At 41.5% G+C, this 22,653-nt stretch overlaps 1 protein-coding gene and 1 non-coding gene across 7 annotated transcripts in view; both read left to right on the plus strand.

The window, feature by feature from the left end:
* Positions 1 to 134: 134 nt before the first annotated feature.
* The window catches only part of PSME3IP1 (proteasome activator subunit 3 interacting protein 1), a 34,713-nt gene continuing 12,194 nt past the window's right edge, over positions 135 to 22,653 (plus strand). The window contains exons 1-5 of one of the 6 annotated variants that reach the window (XM_003943479.4): positions 135 to 220; positions 12,973 to 13,114; positions 13,965 to 14,063; positions 14,454 to 14,575; positions 18,072 to 18,205. In XM_003943479.4, coding sequence (XP_003943528.2) covers positions 12,988 to 13,114; positions 13,965 to 14,063; positions 14,454 to 14,575; positions 18,072 to 18,205 — 482 coding nt within the window. In that variant the 5' untranslated portion in view covers positions 135 to 220; positions 12,973 to 12,987. The other 5 variants (XM_010331336.3, XM_003943478.3, XM_010331335.3 and 2 more) reach the window with 5 other exon arrangements.
* On the plus strand, positions 17,440 to 17,627 carry LOC120361861 (U2 spliceosomal RNA). Its single transcript, XR_005577921.1, has one exon. It is a non-coding gene; the product is annotated as a U2 spliceosomal RNA (small nuclear RNA).

Raw genomic sequence — 22,653 nt, forward strand, 5'->3', positions numbered from 1 at the left:
TTGACAGCCAATCGCCTTTCAAAATTTGTGTCACGTGATCAGGGGGACCAGCCCGCCCCCCAGGCGTACACTGGCCAATCCTCATCCTGAGGCGTGAATGACCCAATCAAGTCTCTCCGGCTTGCTTGCGGGGTACCGGATTTCCATCGGGCTCCAGGGGAGGAAGAGCTCCTCGGATTGGGTTACGTCGCCGGAAGTGGGGCGGGGCTTTATTGTGGCGGTGAGGAACAGGAAGCCCTAAAGGGTCAAAAGGAATACAAAAGCAAAGGCTACTTTCTTTTTTTTTTTCTCTTCTTTCATTTCTGCCTTCCTCTGTTTCTTTCTTTCTTCCTTTCTTTTTTTTTTTTTTTTTCTTTTTTAAGAGCGAGAGGCTCTGCGGTGGCGGTTTGGGGTGGGCGCCGCCGAGGTGAGGGCGTCTCGCCTCCCGCGCGCTGGTAGGTGAGTGCGGCCTCGGTCCTGGCCTGGCGGCGACACCTGGGTTCCAACTTCCTCGCTGAAGAGATGGGGAGCTGCGGCTGCTGTTAGGGTTAGGGCCAGGCCTGCTTGCAGTCCGCGCACCCGCCCAGTGTCCGGAGTCGCCGGAACCAGGGGCTTGCGGGCCGAACCTCAGGGGAGACAAGGGTGCCGGCGGGAAGGCACCTGGGTCGCGGGAGGACCCTTTCAGGCGGGCCCAGCACTGCCTGGCATTTTTGTGGGTTTTCTCCACTTTTCTGCTAGGTAGGGCCACCCGGGCTTCGAGTGAGTAGCAGGCTCTGTTCCAGAGGTCTTGGAACAGGTCCAGGTTACTCACTCCTATGTGCGGCGCCTGATTGGAAATGGTTGAATCCCAGAATGGAAGTGCAGGATGGGAAGCTCATTTACTGTGTGCCATGTACCGGTTGCTGTGCCAAACGCATCTTCTTCTGCGGAAAACAAGCCAGCTGGCCCGTTTTGCAGAAAACTTAAGGAACAGAGACGGAGAGTTGAAGCGTCATGCTTGGGAGTTGGTGGTTCTTGTGACTGTCAGTCCACACAGAGGAAAAGGGGAGACCTTGTTGGTTCGCAGTAGTGGTTCTTAAACGTTACTGGAAAACAAGATCTCCTGAGGCCCTTTTTAAAATGCAGATTCTCAGACCCCCGCACCCCAGGTAGTGCGACTGGGCAGTTCAGGAGTGGGACCCAAGAAGCCAAATGCGAGTCTGGTGGTCGGAATTCCCGATGACCTCTTGGGTACCACCTGTGAGATAAGATTTGTCGATTCTTCAGTTATTTGGTTTATTCATGTGTTCGCAGGGACATCATAAGACGGAAGGTACTCTTCTGAAATCTTTGAAGGGAATCAGCGTGTAGACTCTTTTTTGATACAAAGTGTTGAGCCGACAGCAGGTTTTACAGTCTTTTAGTTAGATGGGTTGCGAACAATTTGTAAGGGTCTGAAAGTAGAGGCTGCCCGATTATCTTTCTCAGCTGAAGTCTTCATGCTCTTACCCTGTGGGGAAGTGCTTCATGGGATAAGAAAGGAATAACTGTGTCAAAACCATTTAGTTGATTATCAGTCTTCACTTTCATCTTCCAAGAATCGTGATACTTGGTTAGAGTCAAGCTGCTTTAGGTATTGAAAACCACGTATGTGGTAAATCAAGTAACTTAAGTGCAATATAAGTACAGGGTCATAGTGTAATTATACCTTTATGGAAGCTTAATTAAGCATTTTCAACATGTTCACTATTAATCACGTTTTGAACATACTTTGTCTTCCTTCTTCAATATTGTTTCACTCCACTATAGAATGTATTAAGATTGTTTTGTCTAAAATCAAGTGTAGATAAGTTTTAAAAAAGATTGTCTTTAGTTTTCTACGTTTCCACTATTTTGTATGGAACCATGGGTTTGTTTTTATTCGATTTGTTTGGTATTTATTAGACTTCTTGAATCTGTGCATTAGTGTCTTTCATTCTGTAAAATTCTCAGCCATTTTATATGCATATATTGCTTCCTCCCATTGTTTCTCTATATTCTTTATTGATTTAACTAAACCTTTTCACTCTTTTCTCTATATCTCTTACTCTGTTCTTCCATACTACATTCTGGATAATTTCCTTATTCTCAAGTTAATTCCATTGTTATTAAACTTGGCCACTGAAGTCTTAAATTCATGTATTGCATTTTTTAGTTTCTGAAGTTCTGTTTGGTTTTTGACACTTTTATAGTTTCCTATTTCTCGCTATTAATTTTGAGGCTTAATTTTATTTATTTAAACGTGGAAAGCATAGTTGTTTTTATAATCTCTGTTTAATTCCACTGTCTCAATTCCCTTTGGGGGTCTGTTTCTGTTGCCCATTATTCCTGCTGTTTTACTTCCTACTTCATCTTTACCTTGAAGCTGTAGTTCTTTCAGGTACCAAATTAAGATGGAAAGAGAGGTAGTTGTCAGACTTCACTCCCTGGATTGGCTCCTGGCTTGAACTTGTTTCTATTATCTCATAAAGGCACTAAAACTTTAGCTTTTAGGTCAGATAAATCCTTAGGATGAAATTCATTTTGAACATACGGCTTAATTTCTGGTTTTCACCTTCTAGATTGTGTCCAAATTCTTTACCATCTTACTAGCGTTTTTAAGAATTATTGTTTTTGGCCAGGTGTGGTGGCTCACTGGCTCATGCCTGTAATCCTAGCATGTTGAGAGGCTAAGGTCGGCAGATCACTTGAGGTCAGGAGTTTGAGACCAACCTGGCCAATATGGTGGAACCCTGTCTCTACTAACAATACAAAAATCAGCCAGGCATGGTGGCAGGTGCCTGTAATACCAGCTACTCAAGAGGCTGATGCAGGAAAATCACTTGAACTCAGGATGTAAAGGTTGCAGTGAGCCAAGATCATGCCACTGCATTCCAGCCTGTGTGACAAAGCGAGACCCTGTCTCAAATTTAAAAAGGGGGTTATTATTTTTGACAAATTTCCAGCATATTTAGTGCATTTAGTACAGAGGTGGAGAATTGGTCTCAATTACCTAGCCCACTGTTTCAGGAAATGAAAATCTCCCGGTATTCTGATTTTTGGAATTTGAAATTTGTGTGATTTCCAGCACCCTTAAGTTAAAGACGGTTATTCTTCATTTACCTAACATTTCCACTGCTTTTCACTGTGCGTCATCACAGCCACTATGAAAGTTAAGCTTCCCAATGTTTATTCTAGTCTTCCTTTCCCAATTCCTTAGTGCTTAGCATCTACTCCTCTTACGGCCTGTAACCTAGTTCTACTTTTCCTTAAACTGCTGTATGCCAACCTTACTTCTTTTACTGAATGAATGTAAGTTCCTCACTTGCCTGTTTAGTACATAGCATTGTATCTTGCACGTAATAGGTTCTCTGTAAATATTTGCTTAAAGAAACATTTTTTTTGTTTTGTTTTTTGAGATGGAGTCTCGTTCCCATTGTGCAGGCTGGAGTGCAGTGGTACGATCTGAGCTCATTGCAACCTCCACCTCCTGGGTTCAAGCGATTCTCCCTCTCCCTCCCAAGTAGCTGGGATTACAGTCATGCACTGCCATGCCTGGCTAATTTTTGTATTTTGAGTAGATATGGGGTTTTGCCATGTTGGCCAGGCTGGTCTCGACCTCCTGACCTCAGGTGATCCACCCCCTTTGGCCTCCCAAAGTGCTAGGATGACAGGGTGCGCCACCTCGCCTGGCAAAAAAAAAAAAAAAAAAAAAAAATTAGTTGGCCTTGTCTGGTTTTTGTGATGCAAATCCTTTTTTTTTTTTTTTTTTTAAAGGAAACAGGTGTCTTCTTATGTTGCCCAGGCTGGCCTTGAATTCCTGGGCTCCAGCAATTCTCTAGTCTCAGCCTCCTGAGTAGCTGGGACTGTGTTGTTGTTGTTGTTTTATTTTGTTTTTAATTTGGTCTTGGAGTGGTGTTACATAGGGTGGGGGGAGGGAGGATGGAGTATGACTTGAGATGTGGGTTAGGTTCTGAAGCCAGCCTAGATGACAAAATAGCGTACAAGCAAAGCCACCCTTGAAATCTCTCAGGGAGGCAGCATGTTGATTGTAGGAATACCAGTGTTGCAGCATTCTGACACAGTCAGTGTGATATTGTAAAATACATATTTGGTCTTGGTCTCTGTCTCCTGTGGCATACAACTCTTATAATTTTTGGAATCTCTAAAATGATTGGTGTCATTTTATATGTTAATTAGCTGACTGGTGGCTGGCCGCCCTGGGTAGCTTTAGGATGGGGGCTGGTCACTTGAAAGACCCAGGCAGGATTAGAGGGTTGGGATTTGCAGCCCCTCCCTGACGTCCAACCTCTGGGGAAAGGAGAGGGCAGAGGAGCTGATGATTGTGTTGACCACTAGTGGTCACTGGTTTAATTAATCATGTCTAAGGAATGAAGTTTCCATAAAAACCCACAAGACTGGGTTTAGGGAGCTTTAGGATAGGTGGGCATGGGAAGTTCCTGGATGATGGTGCACCAGAGAGTGCATGGAAGCTCTGTGCCCTTCCCACATGCCTTACCCTATGCATCCCTTCATTTGTATCCTTTGTAATATCCTTTGATAATAAACCAGTATATGTAAGTAAAGTGTTCCTCTAAGTTTTGTGAACTGGTCTAGCAAATTAATAAAACCTAAGGAGGGGATCATGGAAACCCCGATTAATAGCCAGTTGGTCAGAACCACAGGTAAAACAACCTGAGTCTTGTGTTTGGCATCTAAAATGGAGGCCAGTCTTGTGGGGCTCAACCCTCAACTTGTGGGATCTGAAGCAGTCTCCATCCAGGTAGTTAGTGTCAGTTGAAGTGAATTAGGACACCCCACTAGTTGGTGTCCACTGCAGAATTGGTTGATTGCTTGGTATGTGGGGCCATATCCCTCACAGAAGTATACTGTTTTGATTGTTGAGTGAGCGAATAGGAAAAATACTTTGGTTTGGGTTTTTTTTCTCTGTCCTCAGGCAGTTTTCTTTCAGCTTTGGAAAAAATGGCTGTTTTTCTTCCTGTGAGCCCCAGATGAAGTTGTCAGTTTTTATTTGGGAGTCACAATATGTAAAAAATACACAGTGAATACAATCATGCATAGTGAGGGATATTTATATTTGGAGAGGCGCATGTGAATGAGGATCAGCTAAGGGAACCGATATTTAAATTAGTTATCTTTCTTCTAGTGCGTGTAGATGAATTCAAGATCAACGCACATATGAGACTCTACTTTTGCGCTGTGGAAAGATAAACAAATCAATATATATTTTTTTTACTTCTTTTTTTTTCCCCTCCAAGACAGGGTATTGTGCTGTCACCCAGGCTGGAGCCCAGTGGCCCTCATAGCTCACTATAGCCTGGAGCTCCTCAGCTCAAGCCATCCTTCCACTTCAGCCTCCTAAGTAGTGCACCATGACACCTGGCTAATTTTTAAATTTTTTTTTGTAGAGACAGAGTCTCATTGTGTTGTCTGGGCTGATCTTAAACTTTTGGCCTCAAGTGATGCTCCCACCTTGGCCTCCTACAGCTTTGGGACTGCAGGCATGAGCCACTGTGCCCAGCCTGTTTGCCTGTTTTTAACAGAGATGAGGTCTCGCCATGTTGCTCAGGCAGGTCTTGAACTCCTAGGCTTAAGCAATTCTGCTTCAGCTGCCCAAAATGCTCGGATTGCAGGTGTGAGCTGCTGCACCAGGCCTTAATTTCTTTCTTTCTTTCTTTCTTTTTTAAATTTGAGACAGAGTCTCGCTCTATTGCCCAGGCTGGAGTGCATGACGCAAAATCTCAGCTCACTGCAACCTCTGCCTCCTGGGTTCAAGCGATTCTCCTGCCTCTGCCTCCCGAGTAGCTGGGATTACAGGCGCGTGTCACCACACCCAGCTAATTTTTGTATTTTTCGTAGAGATGGGGTTTCACCATGTTGGCCAGGCTGGTCTTGAACTCCTGACCTTAAGTGATCCACCCACCTTGGCCTCCCAAAGTGCTAAGATTACAGGTGTGAACCACCGCGCCTGGCCGAATTTCTTATTGTGTGTGTTTCATAGATACCTGAAAGGTTATTACAAATTGTTCTTGCTCCTTATGATAAGCATTTAAAATATGGATTAAATTGCTTTTTCTTTGGTCTAGGTTTTAGATTCTTTTAGTCTCCTTTGCCACTGGAGTATGTTAAATAAACTTCAGTGTTAGAATATTGACTTTACTTTGCCTAGTAATAAATACTAACAGCAGGCTCTCTGTTAGTAGTTGTCATTCTCTAAAGAAAATTTATGATATAGGAAAAGTCAGCTAAATTTTTAAAAATCTAAATTACTGTATCTTGGTAGAAGTGCCTTCTGGCCAGAAAACAGTCTTTATTTGGAATATAGTTGAGTTAGCCAGATGGCCAATTCCTCTTAGTTGCTGTCCTGCATTTTGAAGTATAATGTGACTTGAACATCAGAGTAAAAAACTTTGGAAAGTAATAATCTATATTTATTGATAAAAGTAAATGGATTGACCTATTGCTTTTGCTACTCAAAGTGAAGCCTTAACACAGGAATCTGATACTGGTGTGTTTTTACATATACAATCTATGTAATTTTAGAATTAGAAGTATATGGTGGCCAGAATGTAATACTTAAGCAGTAAACATTTAAGTAGTTTGCCATCACAGAATTCAATTCCATAGGAAACCAGATCTCATTAATTTGTGTCATGGCACCAGGTAAATGGAGTCATTTTTCAAGTAAGGAATAGCAATTATTTGGTGAACAGCAATGTAAGTTTTGTATTTTAAAACGTGTTTAGTGTGCTATTTAAGACACAGCCCATTTTGTCCCCGACCCTGGGAATTAAGTACCACAGTCTCCACTATAAACCCAGTAGTTCAGTATTTAACAGTTACTTTGGCTTGAAATATAAGAACTTTCTTTTCCTGACTATCAGGCAGGTTTGAAACCATGTTCTTTATTTGTGCCAATTTGAACTCTAAATTTTGGTGGACAAAGTGAATTTTGAAATGGTTTTAGTTTTCCATGAATTCCCTATTTGAATCACTTAAATAAATCCTTTAAAAAATAACATAATGTTTAGTTTGATAATTAAACTTGAGTCACTTTGAAAAACATGTGAGTAAAGGAAAGCTGACAGCATTTGTTTACTCTTTCAAAAATGGAACACAGTGACGGCAAAATAAGCATTCCTAGTGTAAGTCCTCTGCATTCCTGCAGGGATCACAGTTAGAGCCCATATCCCTCATATCCCTGGACTGTTTGTCCTTTGTTTTGTTTTTAATTACTCTAGCAAACAAAAGAGTAAAAAAAGAAACTTGTGAAAATTTACCTAGATAGTAGGAATTAGAATTCAATACAATCTAATTTTCTAGCTTCTCTATCTATTTCCAGCAGGTCAGTAAATGACAGGTACTTATCACTTCTTTATTATGGAATAAGCAGCCATTTGGACTTTTCAAAGAAAAATGCTGTCTGCATCAAGTACTGATTTCTCAGGTTAAATGACAATTTTTAATCAGAAAAGTAGCAGTTATTTTTGAAAGGTGATATCAGTTATACAGTAAAGGGATTTAATTTTTGGTCCTTTGTTTCTTATTGAACAAATTATATGGTGTTTGAATAGAATTCGCATGATACTGTCACTAAAGCAAATACTTGCTTAATGGCTACCAATCTCTATAACTTAACATTGGACAGTACCTAGGAATATTCATGTGAATTCATTCCTCCCTGCTCAGATTCTTTAGCTCCTCATGGTTGGTTTATTCAGTAAGTATTTGGTCTATACCTAATAATATGCCAGACACCGTGTTAATAATAATAAGTACTGTAGAGACAAAGAGCTGTTGGAACAGTCATAGATGATAAAACACAATGAGTAAGAGCTGTAGTAGAGTTATGAATGATTGTAGCAAGAATACAAAGGAAGGAAATGCATATTAACTACTCTAGGAGGTCCTGGAAAGCTTCATAAAGGAGATGGTCTTCAGTCTGATTCTGGCGGGTGGAGCAGCAGTTTGCGTGGGGTGAAAAGAAAGCAAGGGCATTCCTGGCAGAGGGAACAGCCTGAACAAAGCTATGCAGAGAATGAGAAAGTGCCAGAGAATGAGGATCTACAGGAAAAAAAAGTGCTAATTTGAAAAAAGATGCATAAAGCAGTCTTATGTTTTAGTCTAGTCCTTTTACAGAAATTTATTACTATGTGTGGCCGTCTAACTTGGCTTGTTTTCTTTCTTGGGGGGGATCAAGGGAATGCCAGAATTATATTAGTTTTATTATTAATTTATTGAGACAGGGTCTCACTCTGTTGCCCAGGCTGGAACACAGTGGTGCTGTCATTGCTCACTGCAGCCTCAACCTCCTGGGCTCTACATGATCCTCCCACCTCAGCCTCTGAGTAGCTCAGACTACAGGCACAGACTACCATGCCTGGCTAGTTTTTAAAATTTTTTTGTAGAGATGGGGATCTTGCCTTGTTGCCCAAGCTAGTCCTCCTGCCTTGGCCTCCCAGAGTTTTGGGATTATAGGATGAACCATCATGCCCAGCCTGAATTAAGGTAATTAGTTTTAAAGAGCAGGCTTCTGTAAGTGTGCATTAGTTTTGATGGTGTGACTATGTTTTCAGAAGACCAACCCACTGAGAGCTGATGAGAAATATATTTCTTGTCCTCTTCTTGCCCCTGCAATGCTTGTCTTTAAATGTTTTTTATTTTTTTAAATATATGCTTTTGCTTTATGTCTTATTTTCATTAACCAACTGATTTCTGGTTTTGTCCCTGTGTGTATAAGATGATAGTCTGGGCACAGTGGCTCATGCCTATAACCCCAGCACTTTGGCAGGCTGAGGTGGATGGATTATATTGCTTGAGTCCAGGAGTTTGAGACCAGCCTGGGTAACATGGTGAAAAAAAATACACAAAAATATTAGCCAGGTGTCGTGGTGCATGCCTGTATTCCCAGCTACTCGAGAGGCTGAGGCATGAGAGCTGCTTGAGCCCAGGGGGCAGAGGTTGCAGTGAGCTGAGATGGGGGACAGTGCAAGGCCATCTCAAAAAAATAAAATAACGGCACAGACTAAACTCACTTGTGTAGAATTTGAATTCTAACACTTCATAGGAAAGATTGATGAAAAGCAATTTCTTGGAAAAGCAATAAATTGTCTTTTCCCAAAAGCAATTCATAAATGATGGAAAGATTCTTTATCTGGAGTTTCTGTTTCAAATTCAGATTCTTCTTTACATGTGTTCTAGAAAGTCTGTGAAAGGAAGTCCTTCGAGTTTAAGGGATTTTTGTTAAAGTGAAATGAAGGTATGTTCTTTTTTTAAAAAACTCAGCAGGCTGGCCGGGTGAGGTGGCTCACCTGTAATCCCAGCACTTTGGAAGGCCAAGGTAAGTGAATCACAAGGTCAAGGCGAGTGAATCACAAGATCAAGGAGATCAAAACCATCCTGGCCAACATGGTGAAACCTCGTCTCTACTAAAAACACAAAAATTAGCTGGATGTGGTGGTGCATGCCTGTTGTCCCAGCTACTTGGGAGACTGAGGCAGGAGAATCTCTTGAACCTGGGAGGTGGAGGCTGCAGTGAGACGAGATCATGCCATTGCACTCCAGCCTGGGTGACAGAGTGAGACCTTGTCTCAAAAAATAAACAAATAAATAGAGACGGCATTTCAGCACGTTGCCCAGGCTGGTCTTCAACTCCTGGACTCAAGCGATTCATGTGCCTGGGCCTCCTAAGGTGCTGGGATTACAGGTGTAAGCCACTACACCTGGTCTCTGGATTCTTATTTAGATGGAAATGTAAAATTCCAGGGTTTTTTTTTTTTTTTTTGGCATATTGGAAGATTTTTTAAAATTTTCCCTTTTAAAAACATAGGCTAGGTGCAGTGGCTCAAGCCTGTAATCCCAGCACTTTGGGAGGCCAAGGTCAGTGGATCACCTGAGGTCAGGAGTTTGAGACCAGCCTAGCCAATGTGATGAAACCGCATCTCTACTAAAACTACAAAAATTAGTGGGGCATGGTGGCACACACCTGTAATCCTGGCTTCTCAGAGGCTGAAGCAGGAGAATCTCTTGAACCTAGGAGGTAGAGGTTGCAGTGAGCCGAGATCGTGCCATTGTACTCCAGCCTGGGCAGCAGAATGATACTCTGTCTTAAAAATATATATGTATAATATATATAAATATAATATATTTAATATATATTACAAATAAATATAATATATTTAATATATATTATAAATAAATATAATATATTTAATATATATTATAAATAAATATATAATATATATTTAACATATATAATATATTTTATATATATAAATTTATAATATATATTATATATTATATTTAATATATATATAATATATTATATATATATATAACAAGAATGAAGAGATACATTTACCAGGACACCAGTGGCATTGCCGTATCCTAGTATTGATTTCCCAGGTTTAAATCATACCTAATCTGATAAATTCATTTCTTTGAGACACGATTATTTTTCTCTGTCTTGTAAGATTAGCTAGGAATATTTGGCTCAGAAAAGCAACAAATTAGGAGGAACATGGAAATTGTCTTCAAACAACTGAAGTATGGTCATGTTGGAAAAGATTTGATTATTTTTGAAGAGTCCCAGTGGATTGAACCTATGTGTTTAATTTATAGTAAAACAAATTTTAGTTCAGTTTAAGGAAGAACTATCCTAACAGTCAAATCTGCTTAGAGAGGGAATGGCTGCCTAGGAAGGGAGTGCAGTGGTCCCTCCTGAAGTTTTAATATATGAGTTGGATGACCTGGGTGTGTATGGTAAATTCAGATGTTGGGTGGATTATCATATTAGGTGGGCTATAAGGACCTATCCCACTCTGAATTATTTGCTAGGAAAAATGGGTGATGGAAATAAATCAGATGATTAATACAGGGTAAGAAAGGAGAGTTAACAGTTAATAGGGGATAAGCAAGGGGGAAATTGAGGGTTCAGAATGTCTCTCCCAACCATTAGAGCCCTAGAAATTTCACGTTTTCTCTGCCAGAGACATTGAAGAAATTGTTGGCTCTGGTTTCGTAAGAGGTTGTCCTGTAGAACTTGAGGAATTTTTGGCGTTTTCACAGAGACTGAACAGTTCTGCTTTAGTAATGAGCCTCTGGCTGGAGTCATCAAGTGCTGCTAAATCAGAAGTGTCCAGGTTGTGGGCTTTAGGTGGGAGCAACAGCGTCTGTCAGTTGATTTCATTTCTTTCTAGTAATTTTCACAACTCTGTCTTATTATTGTTACATTAAACCTCAGCAAGTTACATTAAACCTCACAATTCTGTCTTATTGTTGTTACATTAAACCTCAGTAGTATTCAAGCCTGAAGCTTCCATTTCTGGCTTTACTAAATAAAAATGTTGCATGAATATTCTCAGCACTGGAATTTGAAGTAGGAAGAAGGCTGAAATTGACATGTCTTTGTTTTCAACCAAGATTTAGTGGTTTCTGGGGAGGAGTATGGTGAAGTTGGTAAGACTATGAATTCTTGATGTCAGGCCTGGATTTGGTTCTTGGCTCTACCATTCACCACCTGTATCACCTTAGACAAATAATCTAACTTCTCTGGATCTCAATTTCACCTGTAAACAGATAATATTTCTCATAGGGTCACTGAGCATGTAAATGACATAAAATCATAAAAAGTATATAGTACATGGTAAGAGCTCATTAACAGTTAACTGCTTTAATTTTGTGGTAGCGTGGAAATTTACTGTTTTTGTTGTCAGTAGTCATCTTGGAATAGTCATTGTATTGAATACGTGTCTCCTTGTTAGCGCATAGTGCTGTAAATAACACATAACATGTCTGCCTAGAGGGTTAATTCTACAATCACTCAAAAGGAAAGAAACCCATAAAGAAAAGGATACAGTGGCTCACACTTGTAATCCCAGCACTTTGGGAGGCTGAGGCAGGCAGATCATGAGGTCAGGAGTTCAAGAGCAGCCTGGCCAACATAGTGAAATCTTGTCTCTACTAAAAATACAAAAATTAGCCAGGCATAGTGGCACACACCTGTAGTCTCAGCTACTCAGGAGGCTGAGGCAGGAGAATCACTTGAACACACGAGGTAGAGGTTGCAGTGAGCTGAGATCTTGTCACTGCATTCCAGCTTTGGTGACAGAGCCAGACTTCATCTCAAAAAAAAAAAAAAAAAGGAATAATACACACTCTTCTGTCTTTATTTCCTTCTTTCTTTTTTGAAGAAAAACTCAAATAGAGATAACAGTTTTGGGAGTCTTCTGTGTCAAAATATGCATAAAGTAGTTTAGGTGATTGTGGGAGTGAGAAAAGAGAAGGATTGGTTAGAATCTTAAATGGCACAGATAAGGGTTTACAGGGAGGAAGGTCCCAAGAGATATAAATGAAGAGTCAGCTTAGTATTCAGGAAAGTACATGGAACTGAAGTTGGGATATTGGTTCTTCCAGTTGCACTTTTTCCGTTCATGGTTTTGCATCTTCCCTGCTATACAGACTGGAGTTGATCACTAAGTCTTCAATAGCTGAGATTCTCCATCTTAATCTACTTGGAGGCAGGAGCAGGTGAATCAAGATAGTGTAATGTCCCAGAAACAGAAATTTCCAGAAGAAAAAATGTCAGGTGTTACAGAAATAAAGGAAGATGAGAGCTGGGAAAAGGATAGGATGCCCAAGAGGCCAATTTGCCTAGATTAGAGGGACAGAGAAATGTCCGCAATGTAAGATTTACTGTGGAACACCAGGTAATACGAATTATTCCAGGTCCTCTTGCTGTGTAGATAACATTGATGTTAATAAAAAGTCCCTGATGTGTTAGGAAAAATGTATTCACTTGCTTTCTTCAATGGCCTATACATTACTATTTGAGAATTTTTTTTTCAATTCAAAGTGGGAAAATAATTTTTAGTTTGCTACTGGGTGAGACAGAGCTAAATCTCCTTGTTTCTCTTTAGAAATTTAATTGCAGTTCTCACTTGAAATGATTTTGTTGTTGTTGTTTCGGTTTTATAGATTGGTTGTTCCATCATGGATGGAGGGGATGATGGTAACCTTGTTATTAAAAAGAGGTTTGTGTCTGAGGCAGAACTAGATGAACGGCGCAAAAGGAGGCAAGAAGAATGGGAGAAAGTTCGAAAACCTGAGGATCCAAAAGGTATACTGTGACATTCATGTAATGGTCTTTAATCCACACAGCAGCCCTGTAGAGTAGGTATTAATTGTCCGCACTGTATTTTATTTATTTTTTTGAGACAGAGTCTCCCTCTGTTGTCCAGGCTGGAGTGCAGTGGCACGATCTTGGCTCACTGCAACCTACACCTCCTGGGCTCAGGAGATTCTCCTGCCTCAGCCTTCTGAGTAGTTGGGATTACAGGCACCTGCTACCACGCGTGGCTAATTTTTGTATTTTTAGTAGAGACAGAGTTTCATCATGTTGGCCAGGCTCGTCTCGAACTCCTGAGCTCAAACCATCCTCCCGCCTCAGCCTCGCAAAGTGCTGGGATTACAGGCATGAGCCACCACGCCTAGCCAATTGTCCTCGCTTTAGAGTTGAGGAACTGAGACTTGGAGGGGCGAAGTCACCTGTGTAAGGTCCTGCACAGCTGGGAGCAGAGCCAGGTACTCACATCGTGTCCCTTTTCTGCCTACCACACTGCCTTCCAAGAGGCTCTACTCCTCTCCTCCATCTAAACATGTAGATCCATGGTCTGAACAACTGAGAACACTGCTGCTGTGGAGGGTTTGGGCTGGCCCCTCAATCAGTTAATTGTCTCAGGCCACGGGTGCTATTGACATTGAGAGTTGGCTTTGAGAACTGCTGGCCCCTCTCTTAGGTCCAAAGGGAAACTGGACTTTGTACTGTTTTTGTGTTATCCTCATTCTCAGATCGTGCAGAGACTTGACTTTGTCTTTAAAATCTTTTGTGACTCCAAAAGAATATGAAAACAATCTAAAGTATGTATCTCCTTCCCCTCCGCCTCTCTCCCCGCTCCTTTTCCTTTCAGAATGTCCAGAGGAGGTTTATGACCCTCGATCTCTATATGAGAGGCTACAGGAACAGAAGGACAGGAAGCAGCAGGAGTATGAGGAACAGTTCAAATTCAGTAAGCTTCAGAAAACACAGAGTTCAAGGGGCTCTGCGGGATATTTTTGATGCACTTTTGCCTCATGCAGCACTTTTCCTAACTGGCCATGGAATTGTCTTGATTTTCAAATCTCCTGATACTCATGTGGTGGAAAAGAGACAGCCTTCTAGACCGCATTGATATTTTTGTTTAGAGCTCAAAACACCCATTTTAATTCCGTGGTAATATTTAGTAATGGGAAAACTGTCTTGTTTGTTATACCCTGTTATCTATTCAAACGCCATGGTGTTTACCAGTTTTTTTTTCTTAATCCCCTGAAGAATCTGCTGTTTATTAAAGAAGGGGAAAGGAAAAATCTTATTTTTCCCTTTAGCCTGCTAAGTGTTCTTTGTTTAATTATTTCCTCAGAAAACATGGTAAGAGGCTTAGATGAAGATGAGACCAACTTCCTTGATGAGGTTTCTCGACAGCAGGAACTAATAGAAAAGCAACGAAGAGAAGAAGAACTGAAAGAACTGAAGGAATACAGAATATCCTTTGTACTTGGAGGAAAACCTGTAAGGTATGCATTTTCTCATCAGCATCTATGGATGTTGTCTCCTCATCAACAGAAAGAAGGCTTTCTACCTGGTGATCTCTCAAGTCTCTTTCAACACTGATATTCCTGTAATTCTGAAAAGTGGACAGTAGTTTGTGGAGTTTGTATTGTGGGCAAGAGTGTTGTAGTCCAAAGTCTACATCCTTTAGGGTTAACTCAAGGCATCAATCCTAATTGTCAGTATTGGGATATTCTTGCCTTGTGGGATTAGACTCAGACAAGTGGGCAGTGCAGTCAGCCTCTTCCAGGGAAGAAACTGGCTTCTGAGTTATAAAGAACATGTTAGCAACTTTCCTATATTCTTAGTAGATGTTCTCTACTGGTATAGCATGAAGTGTCCCCATAGAAGGGCTGAGAAAGTAGCAAAGATGACTTTGCTCTGGCTCAGTATTGCCTTTTGGTCATCTACTTGAATGTCTTAATAGACATCCCAAATGTAATTCATCCCTTTGCTGAATCAGAATTCTTCGTTCTGTACCACATCACTACCACTCTGATCACACTGCCCTTCCCCACAGTCTCCTTTTTCTGGTCCTTCCAGTCCTAGTAACTGGTGGTCCTATGCCTCTAGGTTCCTGGGCCAAGAACTGCTTCCAAACTGTACTCCAAATCTCTTCAATTCTTGGCATCTACTGCTACTGTAGTAGTTGTAGACTTTCTTCTGAACTCCTGTGACCATCTAATTGGTTTCTGTTTCTGCTCTCATCCTCAATAATCTATTCCTTAGACAGGAAAGGGAAACTTTAAAAACCATCCATGGCATCATGTCACTTTTCTATTTGAAACACTCTGGTGGCTTCCCCTTACATTTAGACTAAAGTCTTATTCTGTATCGGGCCCTACAAGGCTCTGCATTATTTAGGCCAACGCACCTCCCTGTTGCATCTTGAAGCCACTCTTCCTCATGTTGACTGTACTCCAGCCTGCTGGACTTCTTCATGTTCTCTCTCACCATGCTTTGTGAGTCCATCTCAAGGCCTCAGACTTGCTGTTTCCTCAGCCTGAAATGTTCTGCCCTCAGATTTTGCAGGACGCATTTCACAGCTCAGCCCTCTGCTCAGCTCTCGCTTTTAGAGACCTTCCTTAACACTCAGTTCTCCCTTTTAGAGACCTTTCCTAAGCACTGCAGCTGAAATTACTGTTGGCAATATCTTTTTTTTTTTTTTTTTTTTTTGAGACGGAGTTTTGCTCTTGTTGCCCAGGCTGGAGTGCAATGGCATGATCTTGGCTCACCGCAACCTCCGCCTCCTGGGCTCAGGCAATTCTCCTGTCTCAGCTTCCTGAGTAGCTGGGATGATAGGCACATGCCACCATGCCCAGATAATTTTTATATTTTTAGTAGAGACAGGGTTTCATCATATTGGTCAGACTGGTCTCAAACTCCTGACCTCAGGTGGTTCGCTCACTTCGGTCTCCCAAAGTGCTGGGATTACAGGCGTGAGCCACTGCACCCGGCCAATCACTTTTTATTAAAGAAAAATGAGTATTAGCATTATCTGTTTCCATGATGACCCTAAAAACATTAAATTCATGAAACTCATAATAGTACTGAACATTATACCTGATTTCCATTGCACACTGCAAATATTTAAGGTAACTTGTGTCCATAAGAACAGAGTTAGTTGCCAGAGAGTGATTAGAATTAGAATTTTATGGCCGGGCACGGTGGCTCAAGCCTGTAATCCCAGCACTTTGGGAGGCCGAGGCGGGTGGATCACGAGGTCAAGAGATCGAGACCATCCTGGTCAACATGGTGAAACCCCATCTCTACTAATGGTGCAAAAAATTAGCTGAGCATGGTGGCGCGTGCCTGTAATCCCAGCTACTCAGGAGGCTGAGGCAGGAGAATTGCCTGAACCCAGGAGGCGGAGGTTGCGGTGAGCCGAGATCGCGCCATTGCACTCCAGCCTGGGTGACAAGAGCGAAACTCCGTCTCAAAAAAAAAAAAAAAAAAAAAAAAGAGTGAGATTTAATTTCTTACCCTCTTCCTCTTCTCATTTAAAAAAAAAAAAAAAATCTTTATTGAGGCCGGGCGCGGTGGCTCAAGCCTGTAATCCGAGCACTTTGGGAGGCCGAGGCGGGTGGATCACGAGGTCAAGAGATCGAGACCATCCTGGTCAACATGGTGAAACCCCGTCTCTACTAAAAATACTGAAAATTAGCTGGGCATGGTGGCGCGTGCCTGTAATCCCAGCTACTCAGGAGGCTGAGGCAGGAGAATTGCCTGAACCCAGGAGGCGGAGGTTGCGGTGAGCCGAGATCGCGCCATTGCACTCCAGCCTGGGTAACAAGAGCGAAACTTCGTCTAAAAAAAAAAAAAAAAAGAATTAGAATTTTATGATTTCTGGAACTCAGTTTTCTCCATTTTTCAAAGAGACACAGACAAATAGCCTTAACCATACATCCTCTACTTCCACCCACCCCTTTGGGCCTATAATTCATGCTTCTTAGATTTCTTGGGCACTAGATGTCACTATTGTTCCAGGCACTAGTGCATCTTAAATAAGGACTTGCACCATGTCAGAATACTTACCTGTTGTCTAAGAAGTTGTGAAAAAGATAAAACGGAGGGAGAGGTGGAGGGAAAGAAGGGAGGGCTGGTGGAGGGAACAAGTGAAAGTGACCTCCTAACAAAAGTTTGGGGCCTTTTTTTACTTCAAAAGAATAAAAAGTTGAGAGCCAGAGATTGGCATCAAGAATGAAAAACTGATGTTACATGCGAACTGGTTATGCTTTTAGAAATGGCTTTTTAGTTCTTGTATATATGCACAGGATTTCTCATTAAAATCACTTTTGATCACTTCTCGGCCTTTTGGCTAAGATCAAGTGTAAAATCACCTTTGGAGAGTGTTTAAAACAAACTCCAGGGCCTCTAGAGGTCCTCATTCAGTAGGTTTGGGGCAGGGAGAGCCTTGACATGTTAAATGAGCCTTGGGGTGATTCTGATGTTTCCTTGCACCAGTGGAGCAGGAGTTACTCTTCATGATGTCTAAGATTAAATGCCACTGATAGTCATAACAACATTCTGCAAAATTTGATTTTACCCTTGAAAGGGAAGCATGTTTTCAGGGAAGCCACATTTTTTTTTTTTATGTTCCCTTTATGTTCCTTAAGAGCTTTGTTTTTTCCATCAACCATTATACTGGCCATATCCTTGGTAATAGCGAGTTTTGTGGCTGTGCTCAGATTTTCATTGAGAATCAGAGAAAGAGGTTGCTTCTCTGTATTATTTTGGGCTTTATATGCTGTCTTCCTCCATGGTCTCTTTCATTTATCGTTCAATCAGCTGGATTTGACTGGTGAAATAAAGAAGGGTGGGGCATTTTTAAAATAAGTAGTCCAGACTTTACATAGCACAGCCAAAGGGCCAGTGGGTTATATTTGTTGTCCTTCCTTTTGCTTGTTTTGACCCTTAACTGATAACTCACAATAATCTCAAGAAGGTTGGAATTTCTCAAGAGAACAAGAAGGAAGTGGAGAAGAAACTGACTGTAAAGCCCATGGAAACCAAGAACAAGTTCTCCCAGGCGAAGCTGTTGGCAGGAGCTGTGAAGCATAAGAGGTCAGTCAGCATTCACACAACTTAGATTTCACTCTGACCCTGTACTCTGAAACACCACTTTTAATGGTAGCCAGAGCCAACGCTTACCTCACGTGAGTCCTGGTGAAGTTCCCTTGGTGTGCTGACCTCTCTCTCATCTTCCAGATTTGGTGTCTTCTATAGGGTTTGACTCTCATCTCTCTGATCATTCATTCAACAAATATAAATAATACCTGCATTTCAGTGGGCATCTGCCATGCCAGGGATTGTGTTAAGTGCTTCCTGTGCATAATCTCATTTATTCTTCAACAATCCTATGAAGTAGGATTATAATTATAATCCCTGTTTTGTAGATCAGAAGACCAAGAGTTTGAGAGGTTGAGAACCTTCTTTGTGCAAGATCATACAGAAATAGAGAACTGGAGTTCAATATTTGGGCTTCTATCTAGACAAATGAGATAACGATTCTTGTGAAGGGATCTGTGTAGGGTGTACTGAGAGCAAGGAGGAGGAGCATACACGCTGCTTAGAGTGTGTATGCGTCTTCATCTTGGGGAGGTTGGGGAAAGCGTTGGAAAGATGCTGATTAGGTAGGATGACTAGGACTTTGACAAGCAACAAGGGAGAGAACAGTCTAGTCAGAGGGAACAGCTTCTGCGAAAGCATCATGTCCTGAAAAAACATGGCAGCCCTGACAGGGTCACAGACCTGGCTGTGGCTAGGTTTGATTGATGTGGAAGTGACTGCACTATCTTGAGGCTGTGATAAGTTCTTTGCTATGTTTGCTCCTCCCTTTCCAAATCTTGAAATGGCATCAGAGTGATTGAATCTGGTCATTTCAGTTTCACCCAACAGACCATGGGCGAAATGATAAGTTTAAGTGCAGTCTGTTAGGAAAATCAATATGGTGTATTGGCAACCAGCCATATGTTTTTGAAGGGAGTGTATTGATGCAGTCTTGTGGTTTGGCACTCCACCCATCTGCTGCAGATGTTCTTAGGAACACTGCCTACATGTAAAAATGTCATCCTGGTATAGCAGCAGAGGGGAGGAGTTATTCTGAGATGGGCTCGTTACCCAAACCATGAATAATAATTCCTTTCAAGTTCTCACATAAGCTTTCTTGCAAGGCCAAGGACTCTCAGAATTTGGACCTCGGTCAGTTTTACTGGAATGTGCCTAGGGAGGGCTCTCCTGGTGATCAGTTTGTTATTCCCTGAGACTGCTCTTGGTGGTCGCAGAATAGGTGTTGCAACTGTCTCCCTTAGTTCTTAGATCACCTTTAGGAAAGGCTCTGTAGTTGCTTATTTGGTGACCTGCATGAAACCCCTTTTGGGTGTTGAAACAACATCATTTAATGTTGCTTTGTGTAACAAGGTGTTGAATTAGTCTCCCGGGGCAGGAGTTCCTAATCTATCTGACCCTGGGTTTATTGGAATCGCTGGTAATTTGTTAATAATGTATATCACAGGCCTCATACTAATTGTGGCTCAGTAAGCTTGAAGTGAAGTCTGGGAGTCGTAGTTTTCAAAGTTCAATGAGTGATTCTGCTGCCTGGTGAAGGTCTGGAAGCCATTGGCATGTATATGTCATGAAGCATAAGAACAAAACAAGCAGCAATTTCTTACCTTCTTCAGCGGAGTATTCTTTAATCTCTTCTACTTTATTCTTTTATTTATTGTTAGAAAAAACTGTCAGATACCTCGTTCATGAATGTGCAGCCTTTTCAGTTACAGACATCTGAAGCTATAAATTTCCTCAGCTTTCGTTGTATATAAGTTTTATATTTCCTTCTAAGTATTTTAAAGTATCCATTATGGTTTCTTCTTTGACTCAGGAATTATTTAGAAATGTATTTTTAAATCTCCATATTGAGGTGATAACCATATTTAATTGAGGGAGAAGATAAACCTTTCTCTTCACCACACACACATTTTAGCACCTTATGATGATATATTGATATAACAGTGTTTTAGAGGCTACAAAATATTCTTCTCTTTTGTCATTGATTTCTAACTTAATTGCAGTATGATTTTGTATATACTGCTCGTTCTTTTTACTTTTCTTTTCTTTCTTTTTTTTTTTTGAGCCAGAGTTTCCCTCTTGTTGTCCAGATTGGAGTGTGATGGCACGGTCTTGGCTCACTGCAACCTCTGCCTCCTGGGTCAAGCAATTCTCCTGCCTCATCCTCCTGAGCAACTGGGATTACAGGCGTGTACCACCAAACCTGGCTAATATTGTATTTTTAGTAGAGACGGGGTTTCACCATGTTGGCCGGGCTGTTCTCAAACTCCTGACCTCAGGTAATCTGCCTGCCTCAGCCTCCCATCGTGCTGGGATTAAGGCATGAGCCACTGCTCCAGGCTGTTGCTCTGTCCCCCAGGTTGGAGTACGTGGAACAATCATGGCTTATTGCAGCCTCGACCTCTGGGACTCAAGTGATCCTCCCCACCTCAGCCTCCCAAGTAGTTGTACATACAGGCATGTGCTACCACACCTGGCTAATTTTTTTATTTTTAATGGGGACAAGGTTTCTCTATGTTATCCAGTATGGTCTCGACCTCCTGGGCTCAAGCAATCCTCCCCCAGAGCCTCCTAAGGTGCTGGAATTGCAGGTGTGAGCCACTGAACCTGCCCACACGGATTCTTTTAAAGTTGTTTTAGACTTGCTTTGTTACCTGTTCCTGAGGTTAATGTTTGTGAACGTTGCAAGTAAGTTTGAGGAGAATCTATGTTTTTTAATTATTGGCTCTGTATAGAAAAAAAAAGAAATCAAGTTTGATCACTGGTCTTATTTATATCTTCTGTGTCTTTATGTATTTGTCTGTTTGCCCTATCAGTTCTTGAGATAAGTGTTTTGAAATTCCCGCTATAATAGTGATTTCTTTTCATAGTTCTGTCATATGTATATTAAAGCTCTTTAATTAGATACATACATGTTCAGAACAGTTATTTCATTATAGTTAATCAAACTTCTGTTAGAAAGAAATCTTTCATTTTTTTTGAGACTGAGTCTTGCTCTATCACCCAGGCTGGAGTGCAGTAGTACAATCGCAGCTCACTGCATCCTCCACCTCCTGGGTTCAAGCAATTCTCCTGCCTCTGCCTCCCGAGTAGCTGAGGCTACCGACCATCATGCCTGACTAGTTTCTGTATTTTTAGTAGAGACAGAGTTTTACCATGTTGGCCAGGCTGGTCTTGAACTCCAGACCTCAAGTGATCTGCCCACCTCGGCCTCCCAAAGTGCTGGGATTATAGGCTTGAGCCACTGAGCCTGGCCTAAAGTAACCTTTCTAATCCTTTACAGTGTTTCTGTTCTTAAAGCCTATTTTCCTAATATTAATATTGGTGCTTCAACCTTCTTTAGGTGATTTGCCTTAGTATCTCTTTTTCAGTTCTTTTACTTTGAAACTTTCTGGGTATTAAGTTGTTTGTTTTTGTTTCACTTTGGTTAAGTTTTTAGATGTGTCTCTTATAAATAGTTGCTTTTAAATTTAGTCTGTTAAAGCTGGGCATCGTGGCTTAGGCCTGTAATCCCAACACTTTGGGAGGCTGAGGCGGGTGGATTACTTGAGGTAAAGAGTTCTATTTAGTCTATTAAAGCTGGGCATGGTGGCTCAGGCCTGTAATCCCAACACTTTGGGAGGCTGAGGCGGGTGGATTACCTGAGGTAAACAGTTCGAGACCAGCCTGGCCAACGTGGAGAAACCCCATCTCTACTAAAAATACTCATGCCTGTAATCCCAGCTACTCAGGAGACTGAGGCAGGAGAATCACTTGATCCCAGGAGGTAGAGGTTGTGGTGAGCTGAAATTGTGCCACTGCACTCCAGCCTAGGCTACAGAGCAAAGCTCCATCTCACAATAAATAAATAAATAAACAAATAAGATAATTAATTTAGTCTATTAATAGCTTTTCATTAGATTTGGTCAGTTTATAGTAAGATTTTAAAATATAATTTCTATCGTATTAATGTCTTTTGACTTAAAAAACATATTTTTCCTGGCAGGCACTGTGGCTGAGGTCAGGTGCAGTGGCTCATGCCTGTAATCCCAGCACTTTGGGAGGCCAAGGTGGTGGATCACCTGAGGTCAGGAGTTCGAGACCAGCCTGGCCAACCTGGTGAAACCCCGTATCTCTACCAAAACAATACAAAAATTAGCCAGGTATGGTGTGGGCACCTGTAATCCAAGCTACTCGAGAGGCTGAGGCAGGAGAATCACTTGAACTTGGGAGGTGGTTACAGTGAGCCGAGATTGCGCCATTGCACTCCAGCCTGGGCAATAGAGAGACTCTGTCTTAAAAAAAAATTTTTTTTAACTTGTATTCTTGCATTTAACAAAATGACTGAGATATAAAATTCTTTCTACTAGTTAGATTTACATACTCTATTTTTTTCCTCATAGTGGCCAGCCTTGAAATTTACCAGACATACTTCCCACGGACCTTAGAACCTTTAGCTACAATCA

This window comes from Saimiri boliviensis, chromosome 1 (assembly GCF_048565385.1).
Source record: "Saimiri boliviensis isolate mSaiBol1 chromosome 1, mSaiBol1.pri, whole genome shotgun sequence".
NCBI classification, from domain to species: domain Eukaryota; kingdom Metazoa; phylum Chordata; class Mammalia; order Primates; family Cebidae; genus Saimiri; species Saimiri boliviensis.